This window comes from Strix uralensis, chromosome 22 (genome assembly GCF_047716275.1).
Source record: "Strix uralensis isolate ZFMK-TIS-50842 chromosome 22, bStrUra1, whole genome shotgun sequence".
Classification (NCBI taxonomy): domain Eukaryota; kingdom Metazoa; phylum Chordata; class Aves; order Strigiformes; family Strigidae; genus Strix; species Strix uralensis.
In genome coordinates, this window is record NC_133993.1 from 6,519,029 (window position 1) to 6,534,289 (window position 15,261).

The 15,261-nt window shown below is 54.7% G+C and overlaps 2 protein-coding genes across 2 annotated transcripts in view; one reads left to right on the forward strand and one right to left on the reverse strand.

The window, feature by feature from the left end:
- The window catches only part of MYO1D (myosin ID), a 166,635-nt gene extending 155,828 nt beyond the window's left edge, over positions 1 to 10,807 (forward strand). The window contains exon 22 of the mRNA XM_074892275.1: positions 8,251 to 10,807. Coding sequence (XP_074748376.1) covers positions 8,251 to 8,407 — 157 coding nt within the window. The 3' untranslated portion in view covers positions 8,408 to 10,807. The remainder of the gene's footprint in view (positions 1 to 8,250) is intronic.
- A 321-nt stretch (positions 10,808 to 11,128) lies between these two features.
- On the reverse strand, positions 11,129 to 13,710 carry CDK5R1 (cyclin dependent kinase 5 regulatory subunit 1). Its single transcript, XM_074892283.1, has one exon. The coding sequence runs from the start codon at positions 13,658 to 13,660 to the stop codon at positions 12,761 to 12,763; it is 900 nt and encodes a 299-aa protein (XP_074748384.1). The 5' UTR covers positions 13,661 to 13,710; the 3' UTR covers positions 11,129 to 12,760.
- Positions 13,711 to 15,261: the final 1,551 nt, after the last annotated feature.

A 15,261-nucleotide genomic window follows, 5' to 3' on the forward strand; every position in this document is an offset into this window, starting at 1 on the left:
GACATATGCAGCACTTTTCACAGGGAATATACAGTTATTAACAAATCTTGTTTCTCATTAAAAGGGCAAAAATAGAGTTGCTGACGCCACTCGCTAGCATGATGTTGTAATATGTGGTGCTGTACGGTTCCCAAAACTGAAGGCGAGCGGCTCTGTGGTTTGTGCTGGTAACTAGATGTCAGTGTGAACTGCAGAGAAAAATGACACACGGGCCAGTCTGAGCCAGAAAAGGGTGAAAACCACTTTTTAAGTGGAGTGGTTGAGATTTCAGTGGAACGATGTGGGATTGCAGTTTGTGGCCTGATCCTTCTCTTGCAGATTAAAAAATTGTTTTTGAAAAGCCACTTCTTCCAGCTTCGGAGGTGACTTGCCTGAACATAGACCACAGGGTACAAAACCATCTCAGAAATAAGCCGTAAACATTTGCCGGTTTTGAAGGCTAAAAAAAAATTTCATGGTATCAAGTGTCACTTGACTGAAGATAATTTTGAGAAATAGAGTGAGAAAGGACCTGCCAGAGCATTGTCTAACTCAGCTGACCTTTCTTGGCATTAAAATGCCTGGAGGATTTGTTCTGACCTTCGACTATGGAAATTTGCCTTTTGATCCTGACTTGAGATCTCCTTTATTCATGTCTGACTTCTTTGTAGTCTTTCTTTTCCATAGCTTTGATCCATCCTAATGTCTAATCTCCACCAAGACCACCTGATACAGAGGAGCACACAACCCTACGTCTCTAAAAAGCAAGTAGCAGTTGGAGAAAACATCCTGTTTGTCTCGTGCTTTCGCTGTGTGAGACCTCAGAGAGGGTTTCGCAAGGCAGATTTTGAAAACCCACTGTGGTTTAGGCTGTTGTGTCCCTTCGGTGCACGTGTGAGTAATGCAGCACCTGCTGAACGAGCAGCACGCTACCTACCACGCGTGTTCATCCCCTGCTGATCCAGCTGCTCTGGAGTTATGAGCGGAGAGGAATGATCTGCACCCAAAAATGGGTCCCAGTTAATCTCCTCCGCTGGGCTTCCCAGTGATGGTAACCAAACCCATGGGATGAAGAGTGCTGTCAGCTGCAGCTTCAGGCCTGCGCTAAAAAGGAACTGCTGGTTGGAGGGGGATTTCCTTTGACAGCGCTACAGCCAGTGCGAGGAGGCAAAGAGGACATTAAATTATTTTCTTGGGTGCACAGGGTAGTAAATCATTGCTTTTAACCTCCTGTAGCTACATGAGCCGGAGTGTTTTAATAAGAGCTGGATGAGAAAAGGTGTTTTCTCCCTCTGAAGCAGAGCAAAGAAGGATGAAGCATGCCAAGGAGTCACAGGGGTGATGCTGTCAAAATCATCTGAGTCTTACTTAGGGAAATTTATGCTCCAAGTGTGTAAATCTCTCCTGGAAGTGGGACCTGGTGCTTTGAAGCTGCACACACTTCAAATGTTACTGCCCCCCCGAGAGGCAGCGGGAGAGCGGAGAGGATGAAGCGTGCTGGCGTGCCAGCAGCCCGCGGGCTCTCAGTACTTGCAGCAGGACATCTCCCTCCCTGGGATGAAATGAAATATTCACCCGGGATTGTTTGCCTGCGATGCCCTTCAGGCCGTGGCTCCCCGGGGTCGGCGCTCGCCCCGGCTGCCCAAAGCCAGGGAGGTTTCTGCTCGGTGCCCGTGCCCGTCCTGCGGCGGGGCAGCTCTCCCCACGCGGGGCTCTGCGACTCGGGCAAAGCTGAGAGGTTCTGGCCAGGCTGGTACAAAACACACATGAGGATTCAGCGTGTGTCTCGCGCTTGTACACCTCGAGAAGCTAGATGTTCATATTTTTGCCTCCGTTCAAGCTATTGTGGGGTTAATTTTCACTATAGTTTTCCCTTTGAGCCCAAATAGCCCCAGTATCATTGTCCTGCATGTCGCAGAAAACCACGCATGGTCAGAGGAGATAGATCCCCCCCATCCCTCCCCTGCCAAATACACCGCCTGCACAGCCCGTGTGCTTTAAACCCTCATGCAAAAGTCACTTATCTTTCCCAGAAATGACACCTGTTGTAACTCAGATATGTAAATGTTTATTACCTATGTTATAGCCAATGTCATTTTAGCCCCTGCTCGGTTTTTCTCACCTCTGTGCCACCCAGTAGCAGTGAGCGCCACAGCCTGGAGTGATCCACAGCAGCGAGATTACACGTTGCCTGGAAAACTATTTTAACCCACCTTGAAATTCTCAGTATCACTGTTTGTCTCGTTGGCTGTTGTTAGGAAGAGCCTCGAAAGCTGCCTTTTTTTAGCCCTCTCTAGTTTCTCTCTCTGCTTCTTACGTATTTTCTTCATGCAGAATATAGCTGCTGCTTTTTTTATAGCCTCCCTTCATCTGTGAGCCTTTTTATTTTATTTTCATGGCTGAACCCCCTCAAAGGCTGCAGCCGGTATCCAGATGAGATGCAGCACTGACTTACATAAGGTGTTACAATTGTTCAGTATTCTCCGTCCTGCTCCTCATGCTTCCTAACATCTTGTTTGCAGCTGCACGCTCTCTTGAAGCCTTAACCAAGTAGCCCACAGTGATGCCTGCCTTTCCAGAAAGAGGCCTTGATCTAAACTCTAGAAAGATTTGATCGTTTTAAAAAAAAAAATCCTCTCTGGAATCCATCCCATTCGGTTTATTACTGCTGAGCCCTCGTTTCACACTGCATTGCACGCTTAGCCTCATTTAAATCCCTCTGGTTTGTTGTCATGAAAATCGGGCACTTCCTGTTCCCAGCTTTGCCATCTTCTACCCAAATTTTGCTTCCTAAAAAGAGCTTATTTCCTGCTCCGTGCCTGCGTTAGCTGTGTCCGTAGGCAGGCAGCACCTCATTTAATGACCCTGGAAAATGGGTGTAAACTCCTGTTCCTTCCCAGCCCCCTGAGTGATGGGGCTGCCCCTCGGACCGCAGTGGGGTGCCGCTGTCCCTGGGCACGGGGTGCTCCCACTGCCTGGTGGAGCTGCAGGTGAGGAACATCCCTGTTCTCCTTCACCGAGGCTGGGGAAGGGCCTGGAGAATAAATCCTGTGAGGAGAGATTGAGGGAGCTGGGACTGTTCAGTGTGAGGAGGAGAAGGGGAGGGGAGACCTCATCACTCTACAGCTCCCTGAAAGGACGTTGTGGAGAGGTTGGTGCTGGTCTCTTCTCACAGGGGATTAGTGACAGAACGAGAGGGAACGGCTTTAAACTGCAACAGGGGAGGTTCAGACTGGACATGAGGAACAAATGTTTCCCAGAGAGAGTGGTCAGAGAGTGGAATAGGCTGCCCAGGGAGGGGGTGGAGTCCCCACCCCTGGGTGTGTTTAAGGGTCGTTTGGATGAGCTGTTGGGGGATGTGGGGTAGGGGAGAACTTTGTAGAGTCGGGCTGAGGGTTGGACTCGATGATCCCGAGGGGCTTTTCCAACCTGGATGATTCTGTGATTCTGTGATCCCGTCGACGAGTGCTTTGCTGTGTTTTCATGCCTGTTACAGCTCCTTGCGAGGCATTCCGGGTCACCTCTGTTTGCTCTTAAGCATCTTGTATGTGTAACATTTAGTTAACAATACATTTATTTAACTTTCTATCCTTACACCGCTGTCTTCGCAGAAACTCCCTCTGATCTTCCTCCACTCCTTCCCTTCACCAGTTTGCTTCCCACCACTTCTTGGTGACATCGATGCTTTTGTATTATCAACAGTGCTGACAGATGTCTGTGGCCATTTATGCGCTACTTGGATTGTGTTTTCCCTGAGGTCCTAGATTAAATGCTCAGTCAAAACTCTAATATCTCATGGGCCAGTAGTCTGCTTCCACTTGGAGTCATCTCTTCTCCACTGGTTTCCCTTTTGCCAGCGCTTACCCAGGTGTCTGATCAGCTCGGGCTTCGTTTCTAACGATGCTCTGGCTCCAGGACGTGGTTCCCCCGCACACACAGACGCCGTTCACGCGATGCTGGCGGAGCTCCGCACGTGCATGCTCACACCCAGCGCCAGCCCTCCACTATTTGCCATTAACTCCTCTAATGAGCGAAGTGAGCTGATAGAGGCAGTTTGCGTGCTGGGATGGTTTGGAACAGATGAAGGAAGAGAAGTCACCCAGTCCTGCGGGGTTCGCTGAGCCGTGAAATCCAAAGAGCAAAGAGAAGCCCCAGCCCGCACAGCCAGCGGAGACCAGTGGCCGTGGCTTGTACCGCCAGGATGTCGAGAGAGGCTGTTTCCACCCAGAAATATTGTTTACAGATACATAAAAAACCCTGTGTTTTAAGAAAACACTAACACCTTAGTGTTTATTACATACCGAAATCATCATGTGGTTTATTATATACAGAAGTGATCATGTGGTTTATTATATACCGAAGTGATCATGTGGTTTATTATATACAGAAGTGATCATGTGGTTTATTATATACCGAAGTGATCATGTGGTTCCCTGGCAGGACCGGAGCAGCGCTGGGGTTGCTCCTGGTTTTCCCAGGACAGCTCCTTTTTGCCCTTCACGTTTCACAGGCAGTTTCACGCCTGGATGCTGGGGACTGGCATTTCATCCCTGGCAGAGTCTCAGCCAGCGCTTGCATCTCGCTGTCTCTTCTAATGGAATCGTTGTTAAAAATAAGTAATTTTATTTCCCAGAAGATGCCTGGCAGGAGCATCCATCATTTTGTCCTAATTGACTTGACTTCCATCGCTGTGCAGGTTACGTCGGGGCTTGGTGCGGAGCCAAAGCTGCCATCAGACGGGGCTGGTCTCCAGCAGAGCTCTGCTTGGCTGCGTGAGCTCCGCTGTCTTGTAGATGGTCTCTTAAACATGTGTCTGTACAAGAGGGACAACAGAAGTGTCTCAGAAGCCTGTTAAGGACTTACTGAAATAGAGGCTGATGTCTGGAACAAATTCTCCTGCGCAGCCTTTAGTAAGGGTCAGTCTAGTGACAGCTCCGGGTGTGGGGTGCAGCAAGGACGAGGGGGATGAAAGCAAAAGGACTAAGGCAGGGGTCTTCTCCAGGCAGCAGAAGCTTTCCAAGTGTCTTTTGAGGACGTAACGTGAAGGTAGTCGTTGCCTGTTGAACGGAGGAATGAGCGTGGACACTGCTCTTTATAAGTAACCGGCTCTGAACCAACACAGGATCCTTGAATCAAGTAGATCTACAGGATGAAAGAGGAGACTGGCGTTGGGACTGCCATGGCGGGTTGCTCATCTGCGATTAAAAGATCTTTCAAGTTGGAGAATCTGGCTTTCTTGTGACCTTGGGCATGTCACTTAGCTCTCTGTGCTGTGACTGTGTCTTCAGCCGCAGAACAGTCATAACTACATTCTGTTCTGCCCTTAAGTCTTTAAATTACAAGATCTTCCAGCTCTAATATGAAACCCAGTTGGTCCTTTAAATAGTCAGGAGGCCAGAAGATTATTTGTAAGTAATTAGTAGATTCATAAATGTTCCTTAAATACCTAAAAGCCACTGAAACGCTTAAGGAATTAAAGCATGGATGGTGAACAGATGTGTGTTTCCAAGCTTGAAATTTAATAGTGCAAACTTTCTTCTGTCTTAATTTCACCTTAACGACCTGCTCCTGACTGAGTCGTCTTACCGAGATGGAGAGGTGGAAGAGCAAAGTGCCATGGTGGGACAGGATTATGCAGTGAAAATTCAGTTTTTAGCCCAAATTTAAGTGAAAGCGGGACTTGCCTCTGCCTTTGCTGCCAGCGGTGTCTGGCTTGGGGTCTTGCAGATCCCCAGGGATCCCCAAAGGGTGTTTTCACTGTGTGTTGCCCTTGTCTATGAAAGACTTTGTTGGACTTCCAGGATGACACTGGGCCATCTCCATGTCAGACCCTTCCTTTGGCATCTAAATTCTGCAGGAACTTGGGGAAGCGTCTCCCCAGCTGTGTTCCTTGTAAAATCTCGTTGTAGCAGTGAGATTTGGAAGGTCTTTGAGTCCGGTTTATTGGCTGATGCAGGCAGCTGTTTTCTCCCTTTCAGTCAATAAATAAACCATCTTATTCCAGGGCAGCCAGCAGCTGTCATCTCCCCTTTTTGCTGCTGCACCTACAAGTGTGATGCTGATGTGACTGATGAACTGGAAACCAAACTGACGTTTCCTCCAACCTCTTCCTCGTTGGCCATGGACCGAGCAGAGGAACAGCATCCAAGAGGCACATCAGGCTGCTTGTGGAGCTGGTGGCAGGGTTCAGCGTTGCGTTGCCTAGTGGGGAAAACCAAGGATGGGGTTTGTAATCCCTGTGTGGACTTGAAAATCCCTCTGTGGATTGCTCTTTGGATACCATTCAGGAGCCGTCCTGCTCCCCCAGAAAAAGGTTTTAAAGCTGAAACCTCTTGTCATACAAAGATAAAGCCACACAAGATCAGGGGTTAGCTTCACGTAGACGTGTGTTTAGTTGATTCTCCTCATTCCAGCAGGAGCTGGGACCTAGAGAGATTCCACTTCTGGCTGAAGGTCCCACAGCCACAGGGCTCAAAATACATCAAGGACCTTCTGATTTCCAGGTCTGGCTCCTGCTTGTGGTCAAAATTCAGGTTAATAACATTCTTCTCCCCTGGTTTGGGCTCCTTATTGCTGTGCAAAAGGGTCAACAGTTTGACTATTAACAGCGACAGACCCTCTAGCTTCTTATCTATAATTTGATGAGGGCTGTGGGAGAGGAGAGGGAACATCATTAGCACTTATCCTTGTTGCAGACACTTGATGCTAAACCTGCTCTCCAAACACATGATGGCAGGAATCTCCAAGAGGCTCCTCTGCGTATGCAGCTCGTTCTGCTCAGTCACAGTAAAAATAGCAAACTAAGCAGGGATTTTAGCCTCAACTCAGGCAAGAATAAATAAGAATTAAATACCTGGGACAACGTGAGGCTTTGTGTGCTGCTGCCGTGCCGGTGCCCCTCCAACCAAACCATCATTCATTCTTATGGAAGCAGTGAACATCTTAATTATTTGGAAGCTGCGTAAAAATGTGGCTTGTGGGATGTGATGTGTCCGAACAGTCTGTGTTAAGGAAGTAAAAACTAAGCCTGTGCTGCATGAAGGACTTACACTGTGTCAATGAAAATATTGTAACGGCTCAAGCAAGGCAAGACCTCGGGTCTGGAAGCTGAGCGCAGGAGAATAGAAACCCAGCACATCCTCCTCGGTGTATTTAGAGCATCGAGAGAGCAGGTGGGGTCGCTGCCACTGAGTCTTTAAACCACTCAATATTATACTAAGAAATGCTGGAAATACAGGAATTTGAAGTGTGGGTGAGGTCACGGGACTCATTTCCCAAAGGCCAAGTCCCTGGATATCTCTTCCCGCTTCCCCAGGCTGGTGGTGGCTGGGGGCGGGGGTGGATCTGCTGGAGGCATTTCTCCAGCTCATTCACTCATGAGCCTCATGGTGCTGGTCCACAGGGCTGACGGCTGGAGCTCGTGGGCCACCTTGGCTGCACCTCGTCTCCATCCCCAGCCCCAGGGAGCAGCCGAGCGTTTCTCTGCTTACGGTACAAGGGAAAGTTATTTGTGATATAGAATAGTGACTTTTATGGCTTTAGCAAAGGGGAACATCCTTGCTGGCCATCCCTGACCCTGTCTGGGCCGGCGCAGAGATGAACATGGCCATGCTGTCCTGATGTCCCCACTGGCAGTGACCCAGACAGCTGAGGAAAAACTGATTTGGGTGGCAGAAACTCCTGATTTCACTCAAGAGTCATTTTTCACACCAAAGCTAAAGGGTTAAAACCCTGGGGAATGATTTGCAGTGACAGAGTTTTGTCCCAGTGCCTGTGCCCAGCCAGCCGCTGCCTCCGCTCAGGGCACTGCGTGGTCGGTCGATCTGTCTGTCTGCCTGGGGAGGGAATTTAAGAAAACAACACCCTAGCTGTGATTCCTTGAGCTATTTCATGCCGTGCTTTTAATCTCTGAGCTCGGAACAAGGGATGTCATCATCCCCGTGGTGACAGCGATAGGAGGGATTGCTCACGAGGGCATTCGGCGAGCGGGTGGCCAAGCTGGCCTTTGCTTTGCCCCTGAAGCGACACCCCCCCATCGGCACCGAGCCCGACGCCGAAGTCCCTGGGTGCACTGGGTGTAGGAGCAGGGCTCAGCCGAGCCCCAAAGCTGGGCTTAAGAGCCGAGCTTTGGCTTAACGCAGTGTGCTCGGTTTGGTGCAGGATGCGTCCTGACCCGAAAACCCCTCTCCCCGCCTTGTGCCGAGGTCTGAGCGGCGGTGGCCGCTTCCCACCCCTCCCTCCTGACTCTTCTTTTCCCTTTTGCCTTGGCAGTGAGAAACGCGCCCTGCAAGTCAGCGTCACCAACCCGGTCCAGTGCAGCCTGCACGGGCGGAAATGCACCGTCTCCGTGGAAACCAAGATTAACCAATCCCAACCGGATTTCACCAAGCATCGTTCCGGTTTCATCCTCTGCGTGCCGGGGAATTAGCATCCCCCTCCGCTCGGCACAGCGAGCCCGGAGTGAAGGAAAGACGGACTGGGGCTTTGATCGCCCTCCCCGTGCCTTGGACTTTTCAAGGGGATTAATTTAGAGATGCTCAGCTGTGACTTGGGCATGCGCCTAAAAAGATCTCTAAAGCTAGAGGTTTAGCAAACCCAAATTCAGGAGAGGGTTTTACTACCACATGCAACAGAGGCTTAAAATAGCCTGTGACCTGTATCCATCTTACAAAACAGGCCAGAATATCAGGAAAGTGCTTCTGAATTAATCCAAAAAAAAAGCATTTATAGGTACTTACACCCTTTCCTCCCTTTCCCACATTTGATTTCTTAAACCCTCTCCACTACTCCCTTCTGTGTTTCTTTTTTGTGTCATTTTTTTGCAATATTATGCAGCCTCCACCGGAGGAACCAAAGATACCCGGCTCAGGGAGTCTGGTTCTGTAAGACCAAATCCCGATGGAACTGGAGCCAGGTTTGGGAAGGAGGGCTGCCTTCCCACGCCGGGGGGACGCTGCGGAGTTGGGATGGTACCTGGACACGCACCTCTAGACTCGCTGCTTTCCTGCCTGGAGGTCATTAACCCAGCGAGGCACCTGGCTGGAGACAGCTCCACCAGCAGAAGGGGAGTGGGAGTCACAGCGCAGAGGTTTTATTTTTTTTAATCCTGCATTGCTTTTGCCTTAATTACCCTCTCCAGTGACCTAAAATCCAGTGGGTTCCCAGACTAAGTGGCCTTGCTGAATTTTTAGATGATCCACGTGGCTTCGTGTTAGTCCCAGCGCCGAGGTTCAGGGAGGGCGACGAGGACCCGGTGGTGGCAACACGAGGAGCCCGGGGGGCCGAGGCCGCGGCTCCCTCGCTTTGCACTATTTCACACTCACTCCGGGCACGTCCGTCCGCGCCAGGCGAGGGGCAGCAGCACAAACCCGACTGCAAACATCCAGGCTCTTCCCTTCGGAGAGTTTCCCCGGGTGTTGGATGTCGGGGCGTTGCGCATCACCTCGGCTTGTCTGGTGCCCTCACGTTTCCCCGCTGCGCGGCGCCCGCGGCTGCCCGGCTCAGATAACCCGGAGCTGGTGTTTACAGCAGGGCCAGATGTACTAACAAGCTTTTATTTCCACTGCATAGCGGGCTGCTGCCGTGGCTTCTGGGCGGAGGAGGCCATGGGCCAGTGCGGGGCTGTTTGTCGGGGTTCTGTGTACTGAGTCCTGGCACTGCTGGTCAGGTCAGGATTTCCAGCCCGTTGGACACAGGGGGGGGTCTGCGTGGTGACCCTGCCTTGGGGCCTGCCCGTCTCCAGCCCAGCCAGCCAACAGCACATGTTTAACTGAGCGCTTTAGGAATCGGAAAGCCTGGAAGAGGCTCTTCACCTACCGACCTGTTGAGGAAAGGCTTCCCAAAGCCGTGCCACGGACACGGGGAGTCGGGACGGGTCGCTGCAGCATTTGTGCCCGACCGCCACCGTGAGCCCCGAGATTGAGGGGGACCGTGAGGGGAGAGGAGCTGTAGCTCTGCACTGAAGCGGGACAAGCTTAATCCCTCCTGTGCTCTTTGCCGGGGAGGCCCCGCGCCGGAGCCCTCCCGCTCAGATGGTCCCTGGCCTCGGCCCAGCCCCCCCCCCAGCATCCCAGCCCCGAGTCCTGGAGAAGAAACTCTTCCAGCTGCTGGCAAACACGTCGCCCACCACCGCTGGGGCCATCGGGAGCCTGGAGGTGCCGTCCCCCCCCCACGCAGCGGCTCCTCACCTTGCCCAGCACACGCACACGAGCCGCTCAGGACCACCACGGACCCTCCACCTCCGCAGGAGCAGCACCAACGCCGAGGCCGCGGGACACCCAGCGCCCGTTGGCGTCCCCCCGGGGAAGCACCAGAAGGAAAATCCTGGTGGTTGCTGTGCCTTTCTGTTTGCACTTCTCGCTTTTTGTATCTGCTAGTCCAAACGTCCCCCAGTAACACTAACCCGTAGGCAAGGTAGTGGCAGGAGTTTTAATCAGCACTTTTATACACTATCCCTCCAACGAAATGGTCGTATCGAATCATGATGGATGGCAATAAATCGCGGGTTTAGGAAATTTCTGATGCTACGAGATGGCAATATTGTATGTGATGAAATGTGTCTTTATAAAATATATCTGTTCCTGCTCTGGTTTTATATATATATATAAAATATATAAAATATATATATATTCCTGTTTTTTCCCATAAATTAACTATTCCTAAATTGAATTTCGATTTTCAGCCTGGGGCGATAATGCAATGAACCCTTTTTTTTTTTTTAATCGCTGATATTTTAATGTATAAAAGAGCAGAAAAAAACCTACTATAATGGACCTGGGGTTTTGTTTACATATTTCACTGTAATAAATAAAAAAAAACCAAAAACCAATTAGTTGCATCCCACTCCGGCGGTGCCAGTGTCTGACCAGCGCGGTGGCTCGGGGAAGATGATTCACGGATGGAAAGTGCGAGTTCTGGCGTCCCGACAACCCGATTTTTTCACCTCTCACGTGCTGGCTGCTCCTCCTCGCCCCGCCGCTCTCCCCGCGCCTCCGCCAGCCCCCGGCCAAGGGGTGACCCCGGCGCCAGTAACGCGATTAAACCCGCGGCGGCGTTAAACCCCTCTGTCGTCAAAGCAAATCCAATTTCCCAGCGCCGCGAAGGGGCGTCGGAGGTGTGGGATTGCAGAAAAGACTCCGCCACGACCCGCTGCCGTGTAATGGATGGTCAGTGCATTTTTATTTAATCAGCACAGTACAAAAATAAATAAAAATAAGGGGAGGGGATTAAATTACAGGCACACTGAGCCCCATGACACAGTCGGTCAGGTTATAAACCACACATACTTACAAACACACTATACACATACATACAAAATGAGACAAATATAAATTAATAAGTAACAATACCCACCAATTTGGTCAACAAAGATCTACAGAAGAGATTGCACTAAAAAAACGTACGTACACATGTATCATTAGCAGGGTCCAATGTACAGCGATGAAGAGCTTCAAGTGAAAAATAAAAAAAAGAAAAATAAATGGCACGTTATTTCTCCCTCTCGTCTGCAAGTTTTAACGCCCGATGGACCAGAACTAAACTAGAACTGTGCACACGGAGAAAAAAAAAAAAAAACCAAAAAAACTTATCAGTCCCCAGGCCTGATAAGGGAATACCAGCTCAAGACTGCGGTATCGGGGTGGTGTCGGGTCTTTGTGCATGGGTGTAATTTTTACAGCCATCTCTCGTTAAGGTTTTTCTTTTGATTATTATTTTTTATGTGTTTTTTTTCCTTTTTTCTTTTTTTGAAGACACAAAATGCTCCTGTTTGCATGCGCAATACCACTGTAAAAGCAACAATGAAAGAATAAAGAAGGGTTTTTCTTTTTTTTCCCCCCCCGTATGTTAGTAGTTTGTTTTTTTTTTTTTTGTTCTAAAAGTATTCATATAGCAGCATGTAGATTCTTTCCTTGCTTGCACACTCAAGTAGATCCTTTACACAATACTCATGATCAGTGCACGATGGGAACAAGACATTTCACATTGATGTCATGATACAGTAGCGGTTATTTCCCTTAACCCAGACCCGCTCGGGAAATTCGAGTCTCTTCAAAGAAAATAAATAAAGGGGAGGGAGGAGGCGGGGGGTGGGGAGGGGGTGGCGAGGGGCCCCGGGGTCGTGCCCGCGTCTCTGTCCCGTTACCGGCTGCTCCGGCGCCGGTAAGTCACGATCGGCCCCGCTCAGGCGCCTCCGGTGAAGCCTTTAGAGCAATTTTTTTTTTTCTCTTGTTTCCATTTTTCCTTCTCCCCCCCCTCCCCCCCCCCCCCCCCCCCCGGTCTTTGTCTCGGTGATGCGGTGACCGGCCCCGCACCGGGGCTGCCGCCGCAGGAGCCGGGGCCGCCGCCAGCCCGCGGAGCCCCGCTCCGCTCCGCTCCCCCGCCGCGGAGCTCTCGGGGGGCGGAGGGGGGGCGCTCAGTTGGGGGGTGGGGGGGTGTCCCCCTCCCCCTCCGCCCCCTCCGCGATTTGCTGAAATCAATCCGGTGGCGGAGCCGCAGCATCCCCGGGCCCGCAGGATGGGGAGAGGGGGCGACGGCTGGAAAGCGGCGGCCCGGGGAGGGGGGGGTGGAACCGGGGGGTCTGCGCTCCGGTCCGGCGGCGGACGAACCGTCCCCCCGCCCAGAGCCGGGCCCGCGGGAGCGGCAGCAGCTCCCGCCTCTCCCCGCCTGGAGAAGCCCCCGGGAAGCGGCTCCGAGCCGGGCCGGGGCGAGCGAAGCGTGTCCGGGCGGGGCCGGGGCCGGGGCCGGCAGCACCCCCGGGGCCCGGCGGGCGGGCGGCGGGCGCTCACCGGTCGAGGCCGATGAGCAGCCGCCCCTTCTCCTCGGCGCCGCTCTCCTTCTTGAGGTCGGCGAAGACCTGGGTGAAGTAGTGCGGGTCGGCGTTGACCTGCAGCATCTTGGGGCTCATGAGGTCGATGATGGAGAGGCAGCGGTCCCAGAAGGCCTCCTTACAGCTCTCCACCAGGAAGGGCTTGAGCGGGTAGGAGATCTCGTTGCCCATGTAGGAGTAGGAGAGGTACAGGCAGGTGAGCAGCACTGCCTGCAGTTCGTGGTCGCTGGCCACCTCGGCCGAGATGACGTCCCGGCAGAGCATGTAGAGGAAGACCACGTTGGCCGGCGTGATGAAGCCCTGGTCCTGCCAGCCCTGCAGCAGCAGCGAGCGGTCCACGGAGCGCAGCCAGAGCACGGGGTCGGTGGGCGAGAGGTGCTTCAGCCGGTAGCAGCGGCGGCAGAGGAACTCGCCCAGGCAGCGCAGCAGCTCGCTGGTGGACGCCTGCACCACGACCCGCCGCGGGGTAGCGGCGGCGGCGGCGGGCGCGGCCGGCGGCGCCTTCTGCGCCGAGGCGAGGGCGGCGGCGGCGGCGGCGGCGGCGGGGGGCGGCGGGGGGGCGAAGGTGGCGAGGTTGGCGCAGGAGAGCGACTTCTTCAGGTTCTCGTTGTTGAGGTGGGTCACGTTGCTCTGGTAGCCGCCGTTGGGCTGCACCTTCTTGGAGCTCTTCTTCTTGGCGGAGACGGCGGCGATGCGCTTCCAGGGCAGCACCGAGATCAGCGAGTGCCGCTTCAGGCCCTTCTCCTTCGCGTTCTTGCTGTTCTGCACCGCCGTGTAGTGCCCCACCGTGGCCGCCCCCTCCTCGAACAGCGGGGCCTTCCGGTAGCTCGGCGACAGCGACAGCACCGTGCCCATGGCGCCGGCCGACCGGCGGGCCCCGCCGCCCGCCCCGGCCCCGGCCCCGGCCCCGGCCCCGGCCCCCGGCGCGGCCCCGCGCTCGCTGCCCGCTCCGCCGCCGCCGCCGCTCAGCGCCGCGCCTCGCCCCGCCCCGCCGCCGCGCGCGCTCCCGGCGGCGCAGTGCGCGCCCCCGCCGCCCCGCCCCGCGCCGCCACGTGCGCCCGGCGCGCCGGCGGGAAAGGGGCGGGGCGGGGCCGCCCCCTCTCCGCCCGGGACGCGCCCCCACGCCGGCCCGAGCGGGCGAAGCCCCGCCCCTGCCCGCCCAGGCTACGCCCCCTTCGGCCCTACGCCCCGCCCTAACCGCCCAGGCCACGCCCCCGCCCCCGCTGGCCCCGCCCCCGCGGCGACCCCGCGCTGCCCCCGGGCGGGTCCCGGGCGGAGGCGGCGGCTCGGGCAGGGCCCGGGGGGGGCTCCCGGCCCTCGGCCCGGATAAAAAACAAAGAACGATAATTAAAGACAATAATTAAAACTTGGGGGCTGGAGCACGAGCCGGGGGTTCAGGCAAACCCCGGCGCCCCCGGGAGGCCGCGGGGCAGCTCCCGCAGCGCCGAGCCCGGCGGGTGCCGCGGCCGCCCCGGTCCCGGGGGAAGCGAGGGCCCAGCTCGGCGCCCCCGCCCCGGGCCGGCCCTTTCCCGCGGCCGGGCACCGGGAGCCGCTCGGGCTCCGGCCCGGGAAGCAGCAGCCAAGGGGCGGCCGCCGAGCCCCGCCGCGCTTCGCGCAACCTGCAGCGACACTCAGCGACGCTCCGCCGCGGCCCAGCGCGCCCCGAGCCCGGCCCAGCGCGGCGGGGGCAGCGGCTGCGGGGCTCCAGCCCCGGTCCCCAGAGCGGCCCCGGGTGTCACCTCCTCCGCCGAGTGCTGCTGCTGGCAACAGAACAGGGAAACGTCTCACCCCGACGCTACACTAATGAGGGTTTGGCTAATGACTTAAACGAGCTCAGTTTATGCTCCTCCATGCCCCAAAGCCACCAACTGACACAGATGTGCTGCCGCCTGTCCCCTTCCCATGACACCGAAGTCTTCAAAAAAAGCCAAAATCTCCCATTTCATCCAGACACAAGCGCACCCTCCCAGTGCCCGGGGACCGACAAACACCGGGGCAGTGGCGGGACACGGAAAGGGCTGTCCCCAAAGCCACCGTCCCAAGGCTAGACTAGATGATCTTCAAGGTCTTTCCCGACTTAGATGATTCTGTGGTTCTGTGAAGGCACCTGCCGGGCCGAGCCCGCTGCACGCTTGGGGTTTAAAACAGGTGGAACATGAAGAAAAATCTCACTCTGGGTCAAAGCTCTGCCAAAGCTGCTGCATCCAAGAGGGCTGGGGCTGTGCCCAGCCCGGCCAAGCAGGTTCAGGCTGCAGCTGTGCACTAAACACCGGGGGAGAGGTTCTGATCCAGCTTTTTTCCCCCTCTCAAGGTCAGGCAGCGGCTTTCTGAGCACCTGGAGCTCCACGACCGCAGCCTGCAGGGTGACGCCGCTGCCGAGCAGGACGCAGCGGTTTGAAACACGGAGCAGGGCTTGAAAACTGCCTGGCCCCAGCTGCCCCCACCCCAGCTCAAGG

Excerpts from the sequence above, each read along its gene's own strand:
- CDK5R1 (XM_074892283.1), bottom strand. The coding sequence starts at position 13,660 with ATGGGCACGGTGCTGTCGCTGTCGCCGAGCTACCGGAAGGCCCCGCTG.